General features: G+C 60.7%; 2 protein-coding genes across 6 annotated transcripts; one reads left to right on the top strand and one right to left on the bottom strand.

Annotated features, from left to right (window-relative positions):
- Nucleotides 1–43: 43 nt before the first annotated feature.
- On the bottom strand, nt 44–9667 carry AEBP1 (AE binding protein 1). 4 transcript variants are annotated; one of them, XM_032642914.1, is made up of 21 exons: nt 9377–9667; nt 7381–7722; nt 6774–6836; nt 6575–6646; nt 6309–6443; nt 6166–6231; nt 5395–5490; nt 5189–5272; nt 5024–5071; nt 4276–4385; nt 4060–4199; nt 3635–3719; nt 3391–3535; nt 3203–3288; nt 2917–3040; nt 2453–2649; nt 2185–2364; nt 1620–1971; nt 1400–1539; nt 1145–1244; nt 44–934 (listed from the first exon to the last, which is right to left on the bottom strand). In XM_032642914.1, exons 1-21 carry the CDS (start codon nt 9627–9629, stop codon nt 327–329), a joined length of 3426 nt encoding a protein of 1141 aa, XP_032498805.1. In that variant the 5' UTR covers nt 9630–9667; the 3' UTR covers nt 44–326. The 4 variants fall into 4 exon arrangements, with proteins under 4 accessions (XP_032498805.1, XP_032498806.1, XP_032498809.1 ...); XM_032642915.1 differs by having other exon boundaries at nt 5395–5472; XM_032642918.1 differs by lacking the exon at nt 5395–5490.
- A 96-nt stretch (nt 9668–9763) lies between these two features.
- LOC116759315 lies at nt 9764–21076 on the top strand. 2 transcript variants are annotated; one of them, XM_032642929.1, is made up of 5 exons: nt 10114–10236; nt 13830–13884; nt 14440–14546; nt 18341–18509; nt 21051–21076. In XM_032642929.1, the coding sequence occupies exons 1-5, from the start codon at nt 10217–10219 to the stop codon at nt 21057–21059; spliced, it is 360 nt and encodes a 119-aa protein (XP_032498820.1). In that variant the 5' UTR covers nt 10114–10216; the 3' UTR covers nt 21060–21076. The 2 variants fall into 2 exon arrangements, with proteins under 2 accessions (XP_032498819.1, XP_032498820.1); XM_032642928.1 differs by lacking the exons at nt 18341–18509; nt 21051–21076 and adding an exon at nt 14896–16830 and having other exon boundaries at nt 9764–10236; nt 13814–13884.
- Nucleotides 21077–21392: the final 316 nt, after the last annotated feature.

Here is a 21392-nt window from a genome sequence, read left to right as displayed (position 1 = left end):
CCTCTCCCAGCTGGTCAGGATGGCAAGCGGTCAGTGACACATCTGCCGTGAGCTTGGTTTATTGGTGTGGCCGGAGCAGATGGTGGAGAAGTCTGCCCCCACCACCCCCCCGCACCCGGGCTCGCTCAAGCTGCCCCAGCCCGGCCCTGCAGCAGAGCGGCCGGTGGAGCAGACGCCTGACACAGACCCTGGCTCCTAGGTCTCCATCACTTTGTGCCCCCTCCTGGCAGGGTCCACACCGGGGATCTTTCCGTTTGCTGATGGCAGCTGAGCAGGCCAGGGCAGTGTGACTACTGGTGCAAGCTCGCGCGTTGGCAGACCTGTCCTCAGAAGTCCCCGAAGTTCACTGTGTAGGTCTCAACTGTGGTGAAGGGGATCTCCTGGCCCGTGACCATCTCTCTCTCCTCCTCCTCACCCTCCTCGGGCGCCAGCTCTGTCCCAAACTCCGTCACCACCTCCGTGTAGGTCTCGGTCTCTGACTCCTCCCAGCCAGCTGTGGTCTGGGGTGGAAAGTGCCGGGGACCCAGGGTAGGACTCGGGGCGGGGGAGGGGGCGACGGAGGGGGCGGGGAGCAGTGTCGGGGGGGTGGGGGGCGACGTGGGGACGGTAGCCGGGCTGGCGGTGGCGTTCAGACGCCGGAGCCGCATCTGTTCGCGCATGCGCAGCCGGTACTGCAGGCGGCGGCGTTGCATGCGCCGCTGCTGGGGGGTCATGGGGCGCGACGGGTCGATGTGCGGGATGGGCCGGTTCCCGTTCATGGCCATGATCTCCCGGATGCGCTTCCAGTTGGAGCGAGCCAAGATGAAGTTGCACTGGGTGGCTCCGATGTCGTAATCCACGTTGCAGGTCTTGGAGCTCGGGGTGTAGCCCTCCGCGTGGGCCGTCACGCGGTACTCCCCCGGGTTCAGGATGCGCCAGTAATCACCGCCACTTGCTGCAAAGGGAGGACGGGTTCGGCTGCCTAGGAGTACCCCCTCCCAGGCCCCAGTCCTCCTGTCCGAGATCCCCCTAGCCCTCCCTCTGGGGGGCTCCAGAGGAGCAGGGACGTGCTGGGCAGGCCAGGCTTGCCTTGCCAACGGCACGTACAGATTTGGTGCCCCCCACCTCGGGAGGCGGAGCGGCCTAGGGGTATGCACTTGTGTACCTGTCTTCACTCCGTGGTTAATGCCGCTCACGGAGATGGTGGCGTTGGCGATAGGGATGCCCTGCTCGTCCGTCACAACCCCCTTGATGCCGCGGTGAACCTGCAGGGGAGGCAGGGCGGGTGTCCACATGGAGAGCCCACTGGATCTGCTGCTGCCCTGTCCCATGCACGAGGTCCCCTCGCCCTTCACCACCCTCTCCCCAAATGCTGCCCCACTCCTCCACCTGCACGCCCCCCCCTCGGCAGCCCCCACACCTGCTCCATGAAGGTGAGCAGAGCTTCCTTGTTGTTCTCCCACTCTCGGGGCAGCTCACTCTCGTGAGGGAACTTGTCGCAGCCCAGGTAGATGGAGAGTTCCAGGCAGTTGGTGTGCAGGTAACTGAAGTCGTTGATAGCTGGGCAGGGCAGACACAGAGCCGCAGTCACCCCTGCCCACACCAGATGCCCCACCGCAGACCCTCCCAGGCTGACTCACTCCCAGAGCGGGGTTTCCACTTGGCCCCGTTGATGATGCCCATGCCGCCGGTGTAGTCCTGCGCTTGGCACCCTCCCCGGTAGGGCTCGGTCATGGTGAGGTGGGTAGAGGCGAAGGAGATGGACAGCCAGCGGAAGATGGCATGGTCTGGGGTCTCTTGGGCCTCAGATGCTTCTTCCTCGTCCTCTCCCCGGGCGGCTGCCATGGCTGCGGCCAGCAGCTGCTCCTGGCTGGGCGTGCGGGCCATGTCATAGGGGTAGGACACGAGCCGCTCACCGCCGTTCAGGTTCGCTCCCAGCACAAAGGGGTTCTTCTCCATCCAGGCAATGATGGCCCGGACCTCCGTGGACACCTAGGGTGGCCAGTATGTGGGGTGTGGGCCACAGCCTCCATCACCCTCCACGTAGACCCCATACTGGTACTCATTACCCCCTCAGTCCCTCCAAGGCCCTGCAGTCTCAGTGCCCGGGCTGGGTAACCCACAGCCCACCCCCAAGTCCGGAGCTCCAGGACCCCAGGGTCCGGGCTGCTCCCGCAGGCCCTGCTGGCCAGGCTGCAGCCTCACCGTGGCATCTGGAGACAGGTAGTGTTCAGGGATGGGCAGGTTATTGTTGGGGACCCGGTAGGGGACCCATTTCCTCTCCTCAGCTCCCCAGAGCACAGAGTTGAGGTCCGGGAAGTCCTCATAGATGTCAAAGCCCTCCTCGGTCCACAGTCCCAGCGCCCAGTTCCCAAATTCTGAGCCCTGGGGGAGCAGGTGGGGGTCAGCATCAGCAGCCCACCCCCAGCCCTGCCCCACCCTAGCCCTGTCTTACCCCCTTTCCTCCACCCACCATCTGCGCTGCCACCTCGTAGCCGTCAGGGTTCAGCGAGGGCACCAGGTGGATGCGCGTGTCATGCACCAGGCTGCGCACGCGCGGGTTTCCGTCTCGGTACTCGCGGCACAGGTACTGCATTAGTAGCAGCAGCAGCTCTCGGCCTAGCACCTCGTTGCCATGGATACCAGCTGTGTAGCGGAACTCAGGCTCCCCTGTAAGGGCAGGAGCCTCAGCAACCAAGCAGCCTCCCGAGGCCTGAGGCCCAGGGGATCTGAGGAAGGACCCAAACCGGCCTCATCCCCAGAGGGGTGAGGGTGGCTGAGGACTGTAGGGCCCAGCAAGGGGCTCCAAAGATGGGTGGGAGGTGGTGAGCTGGAAACATCAACGGCGCAGACCCAGCTACAGTGCCAGGGCCTTGCCTCTATAATCTGTTGGGCGTGGGGAAGGCCAGGCCTCCAGGGGGCTGTCGGGGCCCTCACCCAACTCGTGATCCCCGGGGTTGTCCGAGATCTCCATGGCGTAGATCTTGAGCCCACGCGAGCTCTTCCCTAGGCTGTATGTGCGGGTGATCGTGGGGCACTGCTCGTTCACCACCTTCATCAACTGGGTGCCAGAGAAGACACAGAGTTACGCAGCCCACCTACTCCCGCCACCCCCAGCCCACCCGCAGTGACCACACCTCTCCCACGGCCTGGGTCTGCTCTATGGGGAGGCTCCCCTGTTAGCCCTGAGCCCAGTCCGTGGCCTCAGGACAAGCACCCCAACCTGGCGCATGTCCTTATAGCTGTGGTGCCGGAAGTCCAGGTCGTCGGTGGTCAACACCTCGTTCTGTGCATAGTAGCTGTGGACAGCTGCAGAGGGTGGGCAGGCAGGGCCTTGAGCTGGCCACCTGCCAGCCCACCGCGGGTTGCCCCAGCTTCCCATCCATGCCCCTGCCAGCCCCCTGCACTCACGGGACATGGGGCACCCCAGCACCTCCAGGCGCATGCATAGGCTGCCGTTCCAGGTGAGTGGGTAGATGCGGATGAAACGGGCCACCACCGGCTCCGGGAGCTCGCTGAGCACAGGTGTGTCCTTGTCCACGTTCCCATGGAAGGTCTGGGAAGAGGCAGGCCTCTGAGCAGCCCCCAACCCCAGCCGAGAGCCCACCTGCGGTTCAGACGAGGGGCGTATAGAGCCGAGGGCTCAGGTGCCCACCATTTCCTCGTAGCCGTTGGTGTACATCACCCATGTCTGGCTGTCATTGCTGAAGCCCACGAAGAAGGAGGTCACGAAGTCGTCACTGGGGAGCGGATGGTGGTCAGGGTAAGGCTTCTCTCCCCGCCCCAGGTCCAGGCCCTCAGGCGGCCTGAGCACCCTCTTCTGGGCCCAAGAACCTAAGAGCTAGCAGGTGTGTGGTGTTGGCCCGGATGTCGGGAGAGGCTGCCATGCCCGCTGCGTGGCCGTGGGCGATTGGTTTGCTTATCTGGACCCAGGGAACCGACCGGCCATAACCGAGGAGTGGCGGTGGGGTGGGGCGGGGGAGGGCCCTGGAAGGCCCACTGGAAAGTTCTGAATGGGACTCAGAGCTGTGCCTGGAGCCACCTGCCCCCACCAAGTGCCTGTGAGCCTGGTGGACTTACTGGATGCTGGAGTCGCGGCCCTGGGTGATGACGCCCGTGAACTTGGTGGTCCTTCTGGTGTCCACCTCGATCCACTGGGTCTGAGAGTCGTCCTCGGCACACCACGCCCCGTCATAGTAGTCGTCCTCAGTGTCGCCGGCCTGTCGGGGACAGCAGGGGGGCTGAGCAGGCAGGGAACCCCTACCCAGCTGGGAGATGGGCCCGTCCGACACCCACCTGCATGTTGAGCCGGCCACGCTGTGCCCCTAGGCCGTGGCGCAGCATGGAGGAGGACCGGATCTGGTTGTCCTCGATGCGGTGCGACTCCATCCCGATGGGGGGGCACTCTGGGGACACGGCACCCCAGGCTGGTGGCCCCCTGGCTCCGTCCCTCCTTCCACCGAACCCAGAACGGAGGAGCCCAGCACCCACTTCCCCTCACATCAGGGGGCGCCAGTGAGGGCAGCTGTGCTCCAGCCTGTGCTTCCCCACCCTGAGCCTCAGCTTCCCCCTCTGGAGAATGGGCTGATGATGCCAGGCTCCAGGGGACCACGGGGCTCACATGAAATCACAGGGACAGCCACCCCAGGGCCTGGCCGGTCCCAGGCATTGTCTGCATCGGGGCCATCTGCACACCTGCCTTGTGCCCCGAGCTCTGTCCCCTGGGGTCAGACCCAGGACAGAGACACTCCAGGGCCTCTCCTTTTCACGTTGCAGGACTTTAAGAGCAGGAAGGGGCTCTGGAGGCCTGGAGTGCCAACAGGAAATTCGGGTTCGGGACCAATGTGTGGCCTTAGGTGGGTCACGTGCCCCATCACCGTCACCCTGCGGCCACGGCACAGCCCCAGCGCCGTCACACCCGCCCTACAGCCTCCATACATGCCCATGGCAGCCCCGGCGCTCGTAGCTATGCTGCAGCCCTCACAGCCCCCCCCAGCCCCCCGCACCTATCCCGCTCCCCCGAGCCCCCCAGCGCCTCACTCACTGAGTTGCTCTGCTGGAGCCCACTCCTCCAGCTCACCCTTCCGGGGCCCTGGGGGCAACAAAGGGAGGAGGTGGTGCTGAGGGTCCCAGAGCAGCCGGGGGTCTGGCGGACCTCTCACGGGGACCCAGGTTGTGTGGGCCCAGCCCCCGGCCCCCAGAGACACACCTTTGTGGTCCTTGCCCTTCTCCACGGTCCATTTGTCATGTGTCTCCTCCTCCTTGGGCCTGCTGCCCTCCTTTTTGGGTTTCTCTGAAGGTGGAAGTGGGGAAGGGCCTGTTGGCTTAGCCCCAGGCTAAGGGGGGCTTCAGGGGGCAGGTGGGGTGGGGGTCAGGCCTGCACGGGGGGGCTGGGGGCAGCCTGGTTCCACTCACTCAGCCCCTCCTTCTCTTCATCTGTTTCCAGGCCAGGGTCAGGCTTCTGGGGCCTGGGAGGCCGGAAGTAATAGTCCACTGTGGGGAGGGAGAGCCCTGATGAGATGGCCCACCATGAGCCGGGGCTCCTAGGTTCACAGGAGCCCAGTGGGCCGGACTGGGCACGCGGTGCACAAGGTGAGGAGGTGAGATCAGGGTGGGCCTTAAAGAGTCCAGATGGGCTGAGATGAGGAGGGAGGGTCCTCCTGGAGGGGGAGGCTGCTTGGGCACAGGTGGGGTGAGCGAGACCCCGAGGAAGTCACCAGCCTGGCCCCCCAGCAGGGCGTGGCCTGGAGAAAGGTGGGGAAAGGCTGGGCAGGGAGTGGGGCACGGACATCGGACATGCCCCGAAGGACGACTGGCACCTGTGGCAGGAAGGGGGGTCTGGAGGGCTGAGCTGGGGCCAAGGGGTTGATGGGGACCGAGGCCAGGAGGAGGGGAATGGGGTCCAAAGGGGCCGGGAGCAGGAGGGAGCGGAAGGCCGCATGGGAGTCCCGAGGGGCGAGGGGCGAGGTGGCCAGGACCGGAGCTCGGAGGGCCCGAGAGTGAAGCCCACTGGGGCTCAGGGCGATGTGGGGAAGAGCGAAGTTGGGAGCCAGGAAGACCCAGCCTGAGGGAGGAGATCAGGGGAGGGCGGCCAGGCCGGAGAGGGTGGCCGGGTAACTGCCACCAAGGTGGAGGCACAGGCAGCCCGACCTTGGGATGCAGAGGGCAGGGGCCCTGGGCACTCACTGTCGTCGTAGTTGGGGATCACGTAGCCGTCCCCATAGTTGGGTGGCAGCGGCTTCAGAGGCGGCTCTGTGGAGGTGGGAGGCAGGGTTGAGCCGGAGCCCCCTCGCCTGGCACCCCGCCCCCCAAGTCTGCCCGCATCCTACCTATCCTCTCCTCCGGGGCCTCGAACCCCCGTCCGGGCGGCTCAGCCTTCTCCTCGGGGCGCTCGGGCCACAGCCTTTCCGGCCTTCTCCTGCTGGGGGGCGGCCTGGGCTGCTTCTGGCGCCGGATGTACTCAACTGGGGGAGAGGTGGGCGCTCGGAGCCGGGGGCCAAGGCCAGGGAGGGTGGGGCCTCCGGGGGCCGGGGGTGGGATCCAGCGGGGGAGGCGGGGCCGGCGGGGCCTGGGGAGCGGGCAGGGTCCTACTCACAGTCTTCGTAGTCCTCCCGCTCTATCTGGTCGTTGTAGTCCAGCGTGGGCTGCTCCGTCTCCTCCTCCGGCTCTGAGGGAGAGCGCATGTGGCCGCCTCATCGAAGGTACTCCCCGACGCTGCCACCCCGGCCCACCCCGGAGACCCAGCAAGCCAGGGCGGTTGGTGCCCTGAGGCCAGGTGGCCGGCGCCCACTCACCAGGCTGGCGCTCCACGTCGGTCTCTCCTGCTGGGCCCTGCCAGGGATCTGGCAGGGGCCCGTCTGCAACACAAAGCCCAGGAGCAGGTGGACGGGAGGCCTGCCCTGACCACTGGCTGCACCGTGAGCCTCCACGAGACCCGGGCCCTGCCGACACCCCCTGAACAGCTCACTCCCGGGAGGCCCGGGCTGCTCTAGCTCTAAGCACCCTGCTGGCATTTCCGGGGGGCCAGAGAGCTGGACGGCTTTCTGGGGAGCCCAGGCCCTGCTGTCTGGAAGGACCTGCCGCAAAGCTGCCCCCGCAGGCGGGCACCCTCCAGGCTCAGAGCCCAGTGACGCTGTGGGCAGGTGGCTCTGGATGGGGCCCAGGGGACGGATCCCAGGACGGTGGAGAGCAAGCCCCCCCCCCCCGACGAGGCTGCCAAGCACTCCCTCCCCAGGGGAGGAGCGGCACCGAGGGAGGGACAACAGTGAGGCCGCAGCGCCCACCCGGACTGGGGGCTCTGAGGGTCTGCGAGAGGCAGGGCCTCAGGGACCCGCCCTCAGCCCCCTCTCCCTGCAGCCCAGCAGGTCAGAGCCCCACAGTCTCAGAAGAGCCAGCACTCACCTCCCTCCTGGGGCAGCTCCTCGAGGCCGGGGCTGGCGACTGGGGGCAGTGGCCACTTCGGGCTTTCGGAGGGGGTTGGTATGGGGGCCTTCTTCCCAGCCAGAGGCCTCTTGTTGGCCTTGGGTGGCTTCTCCTTGGGCTTCTTGGTGGCCTTGGGTGGCTTTTCCTTGGGCTTCTTGGTGGCCTTGGGTGGCTTCTCCTTGGGCTTCTTGGTGGCCTTGGGTGGCTTCTCCTTGGGCTTCTTGGGCGGCCTGGAGGACGCCTCCGGGGGCTGCTTGGTCGCCTTGGGGCCTTTGTCCTTCTTTCCTTTCTTCCCTTTGTCTTTGGCTTTTCCTGGAGGTGCTGTTCAAGATGCAGACTCAGGTAAAATCAATGAAGAACCCCCTCTATGCCCCATGTGCCCCCCCCCACCCCCGGCAGGGTGCCTACAACCTGGGCAGAGGGGCTGCTGTTAGCCCTGCATTTCCCAGATGGGGGAAACTGAGAGGTGAAGCCACTTGCAGTCATGGCAGAGCTGGGACTGGCTTTCCGTCACCACCACACCTTGGCCTGGGTAGCTCAGCTTCCCAGGGGGTAGGCCCTCGTCCTCCCATCTGCCGAAACCTCCAGAGGAGCACCTCACAATCCCCTCTTTCACCATACAGCCCCTTGGCCAGTCAGGGCCCACTATTCTGTGCTGGGCACAGAAGGGGCAGAGGGGTGACTAAGCCATCCGGGCCTGGGGAGAGTGCCCAGTCTAAAGGGGGAGGCAGTCTCATCCCTGCCAACTGCCACATGAAGTAAAGGGCATGGGCCCAGGGCCTGTCTGAAGCTAGAAAAGCTTCAAAGAAAAGCAACACTCATGGGCTATTCCCTATCCAGGGGTAAGGAGGCTGGGGTGGGTTGGAAGCCATAACCATAGGGGGTCCTGAGGCCACACAGAGGACAGATAGGATAGGTGGGCACTGCAGCTGCTCGCCCATCTCGGAGTCTGGGGGAGGGAGGAAGCAGGGGCAGGGCCTAGGGCTGCCTATAGGAATCCTCCAGGCCCCTGAGCAAATGCTGTTGAAAATGTAATGGAGGAGTGGGGGCCACATGACCGAAATACTGGAAAATCTACAAAACGCAGACAGAAGAAACAGAGCTGCCACAGCAGCGTGCAAGAGGCCGGGACAGCAATCTCGACCGGAATGGTGGGGGAGGCCGAGATGGGTCCCAGGGAGGAGCCAGGAAAGATCTAGAGCGGGATGAAGGGGAGGAGCTGCTGACCTCAGGAATGATGGATGGTGCCCTGGAGTCTCCTGGGAGAGAGATCAGCAAGACCCTTGCCCACCCTCCGGAAGATCACAATAAACAGCTAAGATTTATTGACAACTGATTATATAAGAGGCACTAGGCTGAATGCTTTAGTGATGCATCACCTCGTTTAATTTTCACAAGAACCCAGGACTACTGCCCAGTGCCTCTGGAGGCCTTGTGGAGACGAGGGTCTTCTGCAACGCCCCCCGCCCCCCGGCTCTGTGCTCCTGGAGTAGGAGGCCAGGCAGCAGGGTGCTGGGGGTCCTTCCCAGGGAAGGCTGGAGGCTGGGACTCTGGCAGTGGTGTGGGCACGGCCAGTGTGTGCCACAATCAGACTGAGTGGCCCCATTAGGACGGCAGGGCCGTTCCCGTTCAAACTGACCTGGGCAGGGGGCAGCAAAGTCCCCAGTTAGTTCATGTCTAGTCCCTCTGGGGGTTTGGGGCTGTGCATGACGGATTGGGAGGACCCAGTTCCACTGGGCAGTGGACCTGCTGGATGCGTCTCCAAACCCAAAGGGCTCCAAGCCAGCACTGACCTCTGCCTGGCACAGTGTCCCGCCAGATATCTGGGCTCTCTTGTGCCTTACAGAGCCATTCCTCATGCTGGGCAGACTGGACCTCGGCCAGACACCACCGAGGCCCGCCATTCAAGCCTGAGGTGGAGGTCTCCCCGAGGCCCCCCATCACACCGAGGGCCACCCCTACCCGGTGCTCTTACCCTCTTCGGCCACCCCCAGACGCGCCCCCGGCTTGCCCCCTGTCTGGGCTTTGCGGACGGGAAGGGTGGGTTCAGGGGGTGGTGGGGCCTCCACGTCGTCCTCCCGGGGCTCGGACTCCAGCTCCGACAGGAAGCCCTCGAGGAACTCCTCGATCTCGTCGTCGGTCAGCACAGTCTGCGGGCGCCCCCCGGGGCACAGTGCCAGCAGCGCCAGGAGGCAGCCGAGCAGGGGTGCCCCGCGCAGGACCGCCATGGTCGCGGCCCGCACGGGGGGCGGTGGGGGGGGCCTCCGGGGAGGGGCGGGCGGGGGCTCCGGGGCGGGGCGCGGGGGGGGGGGCTCCGGGGTGGGCAGGGGACTCCGGGGTGGGGCGCTGAGGGCTCCGGGACGGGCAGTGGCTCAGGGGTCGGTGTGGGCTCAGGGATGGTCTGGGGGTTCCGAGGCGGTGGCGGCGGCTGGGAGCTCAGGTCCCGCGTGGCGCGCTCCCGCGCGGACCGCCTTCTCCAAAGCGCCAGAGGCGGCCGGGGCGGGGGTGCTGGGGCTTCCGGAGCCGGCTCCCCCCACCCCCGGGGAAGGAGGAGGAAGGGGAGGAGGAGCCGGGCGTGGACGGAGGGGCTGCGGGGGGAGCCGAGCAGTCCCGGCGCCGCGCGCGCTTGGCACTTCCCGGAGTGGGAACTGCGGGCTGTGTCCCGGGCCGGGGCCCGCGCCTTGGAAGGAAGGCCGCAGGGAGGGAGCGTCGGAGGGGACGCGAGGTCCAGAGGGTGCGGATCGGAGCGCTCCGACGCCCCTGCCCCGCGCCGTCTGCGACACCGCCCCCAAGCCGGACGAGAACTGGAGGCGAGATGCCCCAGACCGGCTGGAGGTGAGCGGGACCCCTGATGGCAGAGCCAAGCCAGGAACTCAGGCCTCGGGGACCCTCCCCATCTCGGGACCCGCAGAAGTATCCCCACCTATCCTTTCCGCCCTCTGGAGCCTTGGCCTGGCAGCTCTGCCAGCTGTCACCAGCCTTCATTCAGACATCCAGCTAACCTCCCAGGTCCATGAGAGCCGGGCCCTGTGCTGGTCCCCCTGGGAGGGACCACACTTTGGGAATTCACCCTCTAGTGAGGGGGACAGGTGCAAAACCGCCCTCAAGGCAGGCTGACTGCTCTGCTGGGAGTAGGAGCCCCCATGTAAGATTGCCCCTCCCCTCCCAAGGGACTGACATACTAGGTCAAGTTTGAAGGGAGGGTCAGAGATGGAGCAGGGAGGGACGGACGAGATGCCTTTCAAGTTGTATTAAACTGTGTGTGTCATTCATAGGAATGGGCTGTCAGGGGTGTGGAGGGACTCAGCACTCACACAGCAATTTCCATACAAGCTCAGGGGGTTGTTGCCCTCCCCTGCACTCCCAGCAACAGAGGGAGGGATCCCAGATGAAGAGCCCGGCACGGAGCGGGGAGGCAGCCAGCTGGCTTATGTGGCCCCCTTCTAGCAGATGGTACAGCCTCAGGTGAAGCCAGGTCAGATCAAGGGAACATTTTAGGGGCGGTGCGGGTGAGCCCAGCTCCGCGTGGAAGATGTAAGGGCCACAAAGGCATAGGAGATCAGACACTACCCCTGAGGACATGGGCCAGCTGGCAAGAGAGGATGGGTACCTTCAACCCAACGAACCTGGGTGCTGGGACCTACCACAGGAACAGTTCACTCACCACCCAAATAGGAGCCACAGATGTTACGGTCGGTTCCCCTCCCCTACGGTTTCTTTTACTATTTCCCCGCAAAGAACATTTATTTCTTCACCTCTAGGGATACACTGCTTTCCGAACAGCTGAGATCCTAACCAGGACAAACAGACGTTCCTCTACTTCCTCTTACTAGAACCCAGTTTTTTAAAACTGTGTTTACCGTAGCTCCAGCTACCATATGGACCAGATGCAGCAGGGACATGTAGATTGGGTAGTCAGAGAATCCCAGGATCGATTAGTAATGTCTGCCATGGGTGTTGGCTTAGGGAGTTATGCCATGTGTACCTGGTGTTTCCATAAGTCTCTCCCCAGGGGCAGATGTTGGCTGGCCCCAAATGGGCATGACATCTAAGGCCAGAGCTCCCAGAATGTTCCTCCTTGATGGGATGAGGAAGCAAGAAAAAGCACATCTGGAGCCCATGGGCCAAGTTTAGCAGCAGTCAGCCCTGAGCCAACGTTGTCTGAGGGTTTGGCCCAGTTGAGAAAACCCAGGAGAGCCTGAGATGATGAACAGGCAGCAGCCAGGGAGCGTAGTGCGAGCTGCTGGCTCAGCCCGGGACTGGGGGCAGGACCCAGGGAGCTCTCCCTTCTCTCACCACTTTCTTTCAAGGCCCTTCCTTCGCTGCTCACTGGTTTGTACTTAGAAAGGCGGTGGGACTATGTCAAGAGCTGGTCCCTACAGTCAAATCCCAGCTCCGCCCTCCTGGCCATCTGATCACAGCAAGTAACCTCACCGCTCCCCGTGGCCTCACTGCCGCAGACCAAACAGGGACTTTGCACGTGCTGTGCCGAGCGCTATTTCAGCACTCGCGACCCAGCAGCCTCCAGTTCTTGTCAGTTCCCTTAGGAGACCAAGACCCACCTGGGCTCTCGGAGGACGCCTCCCCCACCCCCCCCAGTTGGGCCTCCTTGTCCCTGTGCTGTCCTCGCCCTGCCATGTGTACCCAGGCTGGTCCTGGCAGCAGTAGGATGAAGAAAGCTCTTACCCATAAATGTCCTCTGCGAGCCTCTGAATCATCGCTCTCGAAACTTTTGTCTTGGAATTTGTTCTGTTGCCCCCAGTTGAGTGTGTCAAATAGGGAGGCCCAAGGCTGTGGGGGGGTGGGGGGTGGCGGCTATAGAACGTCACTTCCCTGGGAACAGCTCCCGAGTTCAGCTGGCTCACACATGGATCAGATTTGGGTTCAACATTCTCCGCCAGGGAAAATAGAAGCCCTGAGAAAATTAGAAAGAAATAGAAAGAGGCTTCTCCTCAGTCACAGTGAGTCACCAAGAGAAACATGAGCGAAGGCCTGTGGGGAGCTGGGCCCTGGGGTGGGGTGGGCAGGGAGTTGGGGGCCCCCCTGCCCCCTCCCACCCGAGAGTCTGGGCAGGTGGAGGGGGGCTGTGCTTCCCTCGGTGGACAGGGCTGGGACTCTGCTTAGCTTTAAGACATGCACTCAGGAAATCCCGCAGACCTAGGCCCATCAGGACCTGTCATCTAAACCAAACTCCCCAAGGGCAACAGCCCAGGCCGGGAAGAGGCAGGCCAAGAGGTGGGAAGCTTGTGGCCTCCTGTGGCTGCCTTTCACCCTTCTGGGATCCAGGCCCCCTGCCAGCGGGTGGGGTGTCTGTACCCACGTCCAAGGGCTCTCCTGAGCTAGTCTGGGAGTCTGCTGGACGTCCTGGGTCCCCTCACCTCCAGCTTCCTAAGAGAAGGCTGGGCCTTTCCCTCCTACGGAGCGAGGCCTACCCTAGGGACTGCAGGAGGACTGGGCTTACAGGCAGAGACAAGGCAACATCTCACCCTGGTGGATCTACCCTTGCTGCTTCCAGAGTTGGGGAGCAGAGTTCTTGGGGGAGCCTGACATGGGCTGTGTGTGTGTGTGTGTGTGTGTGTGTGTGTGGAGTTTTCCTGCAGCCTTGTGAGGGTCAGGCTGGTGGAGCCCACAGATGCAAGGGTGGGGAGAGGAGGGGGCGGGGCCCGCACTCTCACTTCTGACCAGGCTGGGGTCGGTCCTGTTTAGCTCACGGGCCAAGAGCTTACCTCTGAGGGCCATTGAGAAAGAACCATATGCCAGGAGGGCTGCCTGCCAGGGTGGGAGGTCCCCAGGAGAGACACCTGGTTGGGGGCCGAGGTGCCCATGCTTGGGGTCAGCAGCAGGGGCATTGCAGAGGTCTGCAGAGACCCATCTGGGAGGAATGGTGCAGTGCAGAGGCCCTGCGGGCTGCAGCGAAGGGCGGGGTGCGGGGGGGCAATGGCGGTGGGGGAATGTGGACATGTAGGCAAAGCTGTCACATGAGGGCTTTGCTCCTGTCAGTAATGCCTTCAGCGGGGTGGGGGTGGGCGGGGAGCCAGAAGCTCCCACGTTGGGAAGAGAGTGAGTAGGTGGAACGGAAATGGAACCCACCCTCTTCCCACTATGGTGGGGTCAGTCCCACAGGGATGAGAAATCGAAGCTTTGCTGTAGGTCAGGCTTGCCTTGTTAATGCTTTCCGATGCGACAGCTTCCTGCGTGAAAAGAAGAACCCAGGATGGACCTGGAGCAGCAGGGAGAGGGCCTGTTTCCTTCTGCCCATCCTAGAAGCCACACTTAAAACTATGACCTTGAACAACTCGGTTTTCTCAGGCTTTAAGTTGGGAGGTGGGGAATGGCTCCATGACCACTAGCAGCACCCCGCCCCTGTTAGGAAGGGTCTCCCATTCAGACAGGCCTGGTCAAGCAAGGTTAGCCTCTTGTCTTTGCAGATCAGACCGTTTGGATCTCGAGGCAACTCTGGCTGGAGCCTTGGAAGGCATGAGGGTCAGTCTTATCCCTGCGTGGGCCCCAGGTGACCTTGATCCCTTCCCCTCTCCCACCAGACCTCAGGGTGGGAACCCTGAGGTCACTACAAACCTAGTGACCACACCTCCGCACGAGATGGAGTGGCCCCATCCGAGCACTCACTCTCCGCGTCCAGGGAATGAGGGGGTCCCTGGAGGAGGGTGCCCCGAACCCTGGGTGGCCTCTCTTCCCTAATGGGAAGAGCCATGCTCTGGGACTCTCAGGGAACTCATCCATTCTAAAGGTTTCGGCAGAGTCTCCGCACCCAGGGGCACCACACCGCAGCTTCCTGAGTGTCTGAAAAGATGCCCCCAGGCCGTCCTTCTAGGACTGCCAGCCTCGTCGGCAGGAGACTGCCTCATCCCATGTCACTGTAGCCTGAGAGTCCATGATCTCATCACCCTCCACTTCCTAGCCCCCAGCCCGCCCCTATCCTGCCACAGCACCATCCCCCCTCACTCTGGGTCCCCAGCGATCTAAGCACGTGTCTGTGGGTGTGTGTCCCTGACTGCGGCTCATTTGTTCATTGGGCAGGTCTCCACGGAGCTTTCAACGAGGTCCAGCCCTGAGCGTGGCCCAGAGACCCAGAAATCATGGAGGTATCCTTCCTCTGAAGATGTTCAGGCCAGAGGGAATAGGATGTAAGTGGTTGGACCTCCGGAACAGAGGGCACAGGGGAGGGCATCGAACCCCGGGAAGTGGAGTCCTGCCCTGTGGGAGAAACGGAAGGGGGATCCCGGCGGGGGAGACGCTGTCCCCTGGGCTCAGACTCCTCAAGTCAGTTGCCTGCATCTCAGGTCCCAGCACCCGGACAGTGGGCTGGGCAGTGATGGTGCTTTAAATGCTTGTAGAGTATATGCGCCATCTTGCCCCATTTTCAAGTAAGGAAACTTGGGCCCAGGGAGAAGTGATGTGTCCAGGTCACAGCATGTCAGTCATGGTGTGTCTATGAGGCCAGACCGAATGCTCTTTTCCATCCGGTTTACACAGCATCCGGCATCGGCCCACAAGGCCGCGGGGCTACCAGCCCCTCCTGCTGAGGCCCGAGTATCACCAGGAGCCACCCTGGTGCCTCAGCCTGGACAGAGGTGGGAAACTCACCTGCCAAAAGGACCAGCGTGTCCCACTTCTGACTGCGGCAGCCGCAGAACACTGGGGCTGGGAGCAGTAGCGGCAGAGCTCCTCCAAGGCTCCCGCGGCCTCCAAGGCAGCAGCTCAGACCCGGCCCAGCTGGCCCAAATGAGTGTGTGCGGTGAGGTGGGGGTCGGAGTTGTAACTGGAAGGCTCTGGAGGCCGGGCCTCGGGACAGCAGGCCCTGGGATCAGGCACCAGCCCTCCCAGTCTCCTGGAGTCCTGAGTTGGCCTCGAGGGACCAAGCGAGAAAGACCCAGGCCCATCCGGTCCCTCTGCCCCTCCCTCTTGGGGGAGGGCTCTGGAAACGCCCTCTTGTCTACAGTTTGGACAACGCCGGGGGATGAGTCTGCCCGGGCTCACCAGGAGGGTGGTTCCCAGAGCCATGGGACCTGGGGTCTCCCAGACAGTGTCTAGCTGTCCGCGCAATTGGCAGAATGATTTTCTTGGTTTCCAACAACTTGAAAACCACATGTGATTTTCCACAGTCCCCAGGCCCAGACTGCTGAGTGAGCAGTTCACCCGAATTCCTTCCACTCACCGCAGGACCCAGCCCCCGGGAGACTGGGGGGTCACTGCAGCCGCGGCGGGGCTGATGGGCTGAGGGGCGGGAGGCGGGCTTCCAGCGCCTGAGTAATTCTGCAGCCCGCAGACTGGGATGAGGACAAGGGCTGCGTGTGGCAGTGTCATGTGCCAATCAGCCAGGGTCGTCCGGTTCCAAACAGGCTCTACTGGAAAAAAGTATGCTCACCATTCCTCCCACCTTCATCTAAATTGACTCCGACGGATTGAAGATGTAGATGTTGAAAGAGAAGCCATCAAAGTAGTAAAAGAAAACATAGAAATCTGTGCTTACCATCTTCGTGGGGGAAGTCTTTCTAAGCAGAAACTGTAGAAGGATGGAGAATTTTGGTTGCGTAAAAGCGCTAGCTTTCTGTTCAGGATATCCTGAAAATGAAATTAACAGGCAAACAGAACACTGGAAATAGGTCCACAAGCCCTAGGTCAGAAAGCGAACATTTTAGGAGCTGCCCGTGGCCTCAGAGCCTCTCTCCAAGCCTCAGTTTCTCTCCTCCTTAAAATGGGATAATACTGACAGTATCGCTCCTTGTGAAAAGGGCACAAGGATTCACTGAGATAAATCTAGAAAGCTGTGCCTGAAACATAGTAATTCTTTGAGAAAGGGAAAACATTCTTTACATTTTTAAAGTTAATTTGACCTTGTTTCCATTTTTAAAAGTGAGCCCTGAGATAGAGGCCAATTCACAAAAGAAGCATAAGTGGGGACTTCCGTAGCGGTCCAGTGGTTAAGACTTCGCTCTTCCACTGCAGGGGGCACAGGTTCCATCCCTGATCGGGGAACTAAGATCCCGCATGCCACTAATAAACATATGCAAAAATGTTGACCTCATGAAAAATTATGCAAATGCTAATTAAAATACACTGAGTAGTACTTTTCCAATATCAAATTCCCAAAGATTAAAATCCTCCTGGTGGGCTTCCCTGGTGACACAGTGGTTAAGAATCCGCCTGTCAATGCAAGGGACGCGGGTTCGAGCCCTGGTCCGGGAAGATCCCACATGCCGCGGAGCAACTAAACTCATGTGCCACAACTACTGAGCCTGCGCTCTAGAATCCGCGAGCCACAGCTACTGAAGCCTGTGCACCTAGAGCCCGTGCTCCGCAACAAGAGAAGCGACTGCAATGAGAAGCCCGCGCACCGCAACGAAGAGTGGCCCCCGCTCACCGTAGCTAGAGAAAGCGCGTGTGCAGCAATGAAGACCCAATGCAGCCAAAAATAAAATAAATAAATGTATTAAAAAAAAAAAAAAGAACCCTCCTGGTGGAGGCGGTACCAGGAAATCACTGTCTGAGCACTGTCCTGCAGGATCATTTGGCTGCAGAGATCAGAAACCCCACTGTGATGAGTAATTTTGTGTGTCCCCTGACTGGGCTAAGGGATGCCCAGATCAACGGTGAAACATTATTTCTGGGTGTTTCCGTGAGGCTGTTTCCGAAAAAGAGTCGCTGATCTGAATCAGTGGACTGAGAAAAGCAGATGGCCCTCCCCAGTGTGGGTAGCCCCAATCTCTGCTTGAGCTGGGACGTCCATTTCCTGCCCTCGGACATCAGCTCTCTCGGTTCTCAGGCCTTTGGGTTTGCACTGAACTGCACGACTGGCTCCCCTGGGCCTCCAGCTTGCAGACGGCAGATGGCAGCCTCCATAATCGTGTGAATCAATCCTTCCTAATAAGTCTATATACGTGTATATGTATCCTGCGGGTTCTGTTTCTCTGGGGAACCCTGACTGATACACTCTCTAAAGCAGCTGAGCCCTGACAGGCAATCCCACAGGTGACTGGTAGGACAGAGGGCCACCACGTTCCCCTGCGGCCCAGCCTTCACTGTTCACCCAGACCCCTCCATACCCCAGAACTTCAGCCTGGACTTCAGCTCGATGAATTTCCCAGAGGGGACTTGGACCAGGCAACTGGACTCCACCCTATACCTTATTCCAATCAGCTGCTGGAGGGGTCGGCCGTGTGCCCAGGTATGGCTGCACCGGCCACCTCCCCTGGAGCCAGAAGAGGACCCGAGGCCTGGGTAGGCCCTGGGCTCATCTTCTCGGGAAACTGGATGCCAGCCTCATAAATGAGCAGGTGCCCCAACATCTGCACCCCTCTGCCACTCCAAGAACAGATTTTCCCGTCCTGAAGTGCATTGTGACCTCAAGATGGGTGAAGCATGTGATTCTGGAGATGACGAGCCTGGGATGTCCATCCTGTCCACAGGGACTTTGGGGAATGAGGTGCTGCATTAGCCCCCGAGAAAGCCTCCCCTGCCCCACCCCCCACCCCGCCCTCAGACTAATACAACACGTTCCTGATTTAGTGGGAGGAAATCCCACCGACAGGTGGGCACGTCCTGCCTCAGGGGACATATTTGCTGTTCCTTCTGCCTGCAGTGTCCTTCCCAGCTTCTCACTGAAGCATCCCCAGCTGCCCTTCGTAAAACTTCAGCCCTCTCCTATATCTGCCAAAACAAACCATCCCACTCTCCTACTTTATTTCTGACATATTGACCCATTGGGCTATACTGATGATGCTAATGGCTCCAGTTAAGTGGCCTCCCTGTGCCCATGCCCTTTGCTCTGTGCCTTGTAACCTTGTAGGCCCCTCCTACTCTGACTACAGGCTTGGCCATGTGATGGCTTTGGCCAGTTGGACAGGAACAAACTTGGTCCAAGGAGAGGCTTGAAAAAACACTTGAAGCATCCTCTCTCCCCTTCCCCACAACCTTCCAGAAGGATGAGAGCACACCTGGGCTGTCCTGCCGGAGGACAAGACCACAAGGAACAAAGCCGAGACCATGCAAAACAGGCTGCCACAGCCAGTGGGACACCGGAGGGAGACCAGCGAGACCAGCCAAGCTGGGCTCCGATGGGCGGAGCTGCCCAGGCAGCTGGCAGGCAGGTGAGCTAATAAATGTGATTGTCTTAATCTGCTGAGTCGGGTGGTTGGTTACTCAGCAATAGCTAACACTTATCTCAGATGTTTATCATCTGTCTCCCTACCAGCAGTGCCAGTGTCGCAAGACCAAGGGATCAGGGGCTGTGATATTTCCTACTACAGCTCTCTGGCCCACAGAGGCCCTGAGTAAATATTTGTTAAATGACTAAATACAGGATAAATACCGTAACAGAATCTTGTGAGACAGACAACAGCCCTGGAGCTAGTCAGAACTGAGTGGAGGGTGGTACTGACACTGGTGAAGAGAATGGCAGTGGGTGAGCACCAAGGGAGTCTCAATAACTGACGCAGGTCCTGTCTGTGAGCTTCAAGACAAAGACCAGGGCTTCCCTGGTGGCGCAGTGGTTGAGAGTCCGCCTGCCGATGCAGGGGACACGGGGTCGTGCCCCGGGAGGATCCCACATGCCGCGGAGCGGCTGGGCCCGTGAGCCGTGGCCGCTGAGCCTGCGCATCCGGAGCCTGTGCTCCGCAACAGGAGAGGCCACAACAGTGAGAGGCCCGTGTACCGCAAACAACAACGAAAACAAAACAAACAAACAAACAAAAAAAGACAAAGACCAGCTCAGAGTCCCCTTCCTTTCATTTTGTTGCTCCTCCATTCTCAGCATCTGGCTTCCATCTCATGATGCAAAACAGCTGCTTGAGATCCAGTCATCATTGCATCATCCCAGCCAGTAGAAAGGCATAGTAGGGCACAATCTCTTCCTTTAAGAACTTCTTCTAGAAGCTCACACAAAGCTCCAAGTTCATTCCATTGGCCTTGGCCAGAACTCAGTCACAGCCATACCCAGCTGCAAGGGAAGCTGAGAAGTGTAGTCTTTTTTCTGACAGCCTTGTGCTAGCTGAGGGCAGTAAGAATAGGATACACGCATTTAGTGCCAGGAAGACTCGCCCAGCCAGAAAGTGTCCACAGACTGGCTCCATGTGTGGGCATGGCCACCCCAAGTCCAGGGAGGACCCGTGCCCTGGGAGCTTTCTCTCCAGCAGAGGAGACAGATGCTCTGGGCCAGTGGGCTGGGGGACATGCAGGGGACCCAACCCGGACCGGGGGACCAGCAGAGGCTTCTGGAGGAAAGAGTGAGGGGGATGAGCTGGGTGAGTCCCCGCAGGGAGGGGACGGTAACCCAGGAGCGGGGACTGGACATATGAAGACCCTGCTGTAGGGGAACTGCCGCGGGGATCTCAGGATGGGCATAGTGTGGGCAGGGGGCTGAGGGCAGCGTGAGGCCCGGGTAGGTCAGCAGACCCCTGGAAGCCAACTTGCACTTGGGTTCTGTGCTGTGGAAAGTGGGACTTCGTGCAGCTGAGTGGAGATGGGGAGGGCAGAGGGGTCATGAGGGGCAGGGATGCCAAGCGGGGGAAGATGTTGGGGCAGGACCCGCAAGACCTGGGCCCAGTGGATGACGGAGGAGCCAGCGAGGCTGCTGGCTGGAAGCTGGTGGGTGGGAATTCTAGAAGGCCCACAGGAAAGTAGGTATAGGGAGAGGAGGGGTAGACCAGCACGGGGACCTGCCCTTCAGACAGCTGGTTATACGGTCCTGGAACCAGGACAGTGAACCTGGCTGTGTGGATGTGGGAGTGACGGAGGGGTGAAGGGGAAGGGCAGATGCACCCAGGGAGTGCGTGGGGAGTGGGACAGCGACCCCACCCCTTCCAGGTTTGATGAAAGAATCAGATGTTATGTGATGGTGGCCTCTTTGCCCTAACCCCTGCCCCTTGAGATGCCACATCCCCAAATGAGCCTGTGCTCCTCACAGGGCTTGCAGGGCCTGCAGGTGGGCCCCGAGTGCCTGTGCCGGGGTGGGCACACGGCGGTCCTGCCAACCTTGCTGCTGGGTCTGAAACCCTGCCGGCTGTGAGCCATTGGAAACAGGGGTGGGGCCTGGGATGTCTCAGGGTGACTCCCACCCCACCCCGGCACCTCTGCGGTCAGGAGCCCTGGGCTAAGCACCCCTACCGGGCCTCACTGCTGCTGGTTCTAGGTCTATCTAAAACTCTTCTTGGGACTTCCCTGGTGGTCCAGTGGTTAGGACTCCGAGCTGCCACTGCAGGGGGCACGGGTTCTGTCCCTGGCTGGGGAACTAAGATCCCATAAGCCACGTGGCACGGTCAAAAGAAAACTCTTCTTATTACAAATCTCTTTATTATGCAGTCGGTGTGTGCTCATGGCAGGAAAATTAGAAAACACAAGTAGGCAAAATAACAAACTGATTATGATAAGTTTTGTCTGATCCCCCAGAGAGAACAAGTAACAGTTTGTGACATAATCATCTGGGAGTTTTAGAAGCACATAGACCAGGAGTTCTGTGATGGAGCTAGGCTCCTTGGGTCACATCTGTGAAATGATAGAAAAAATATATATTAGTCTCTGCTCTCGGTTCCTGGCACAGAGCTCCTAAATCCCTTGGAATTTCCTAAGTGATAAGAACGCGAGGAGCATCTTTTGTTCTAATATTTGGTCTTTGAACCCACCCCCTGGCACAGATCTCCTAAATCCCTTGGAATCTACTGGATGGAAGGAGGATCTTTTATTCCAATTCTGTGACTCTAAGTGGGTTCCTGGATGGCTTCAGGATCAGGGCTGGTCACCAGAAAGATCAAGCCATGATAAGGAGCTTGGAACTTTCAGCCCAGCTGGAGATGGAGTTAATGATCGATCACGCCTGTGTGATGAAGCTGGCTATATAAAAGTCCCTAAAGATGGGGTTCAGAGAGCTTCTGGCTGGTGAATACATCCATATGATGGGGGCTCCCCTCAGCTCCACGGACACAGAAGCTCCTGTGCTCAGGGCCCTTCTGGATCTTGCCCTATTTCCTCATCTAGCG

The sequence above is a fragment of the Phocoena sinus genome, chromosome 9 (genome assembly GCF_008692025.1).
Source record: "Phocoena sinus isolate mPhoSin1 chromosome 9, mPhoSin1.pri, whole genome shotgun sequence".
NCBI classification, from domain to species: domain Eukaryota; kingdom Metazoa; phylum Chordata; class Mammalia; order Artiodactyla; family Phocoenidae; genus Phocoena; species Phocoena sinus.
This window is presented reverse-complemented; position numbering and strand designations above follow the sequence as displayed.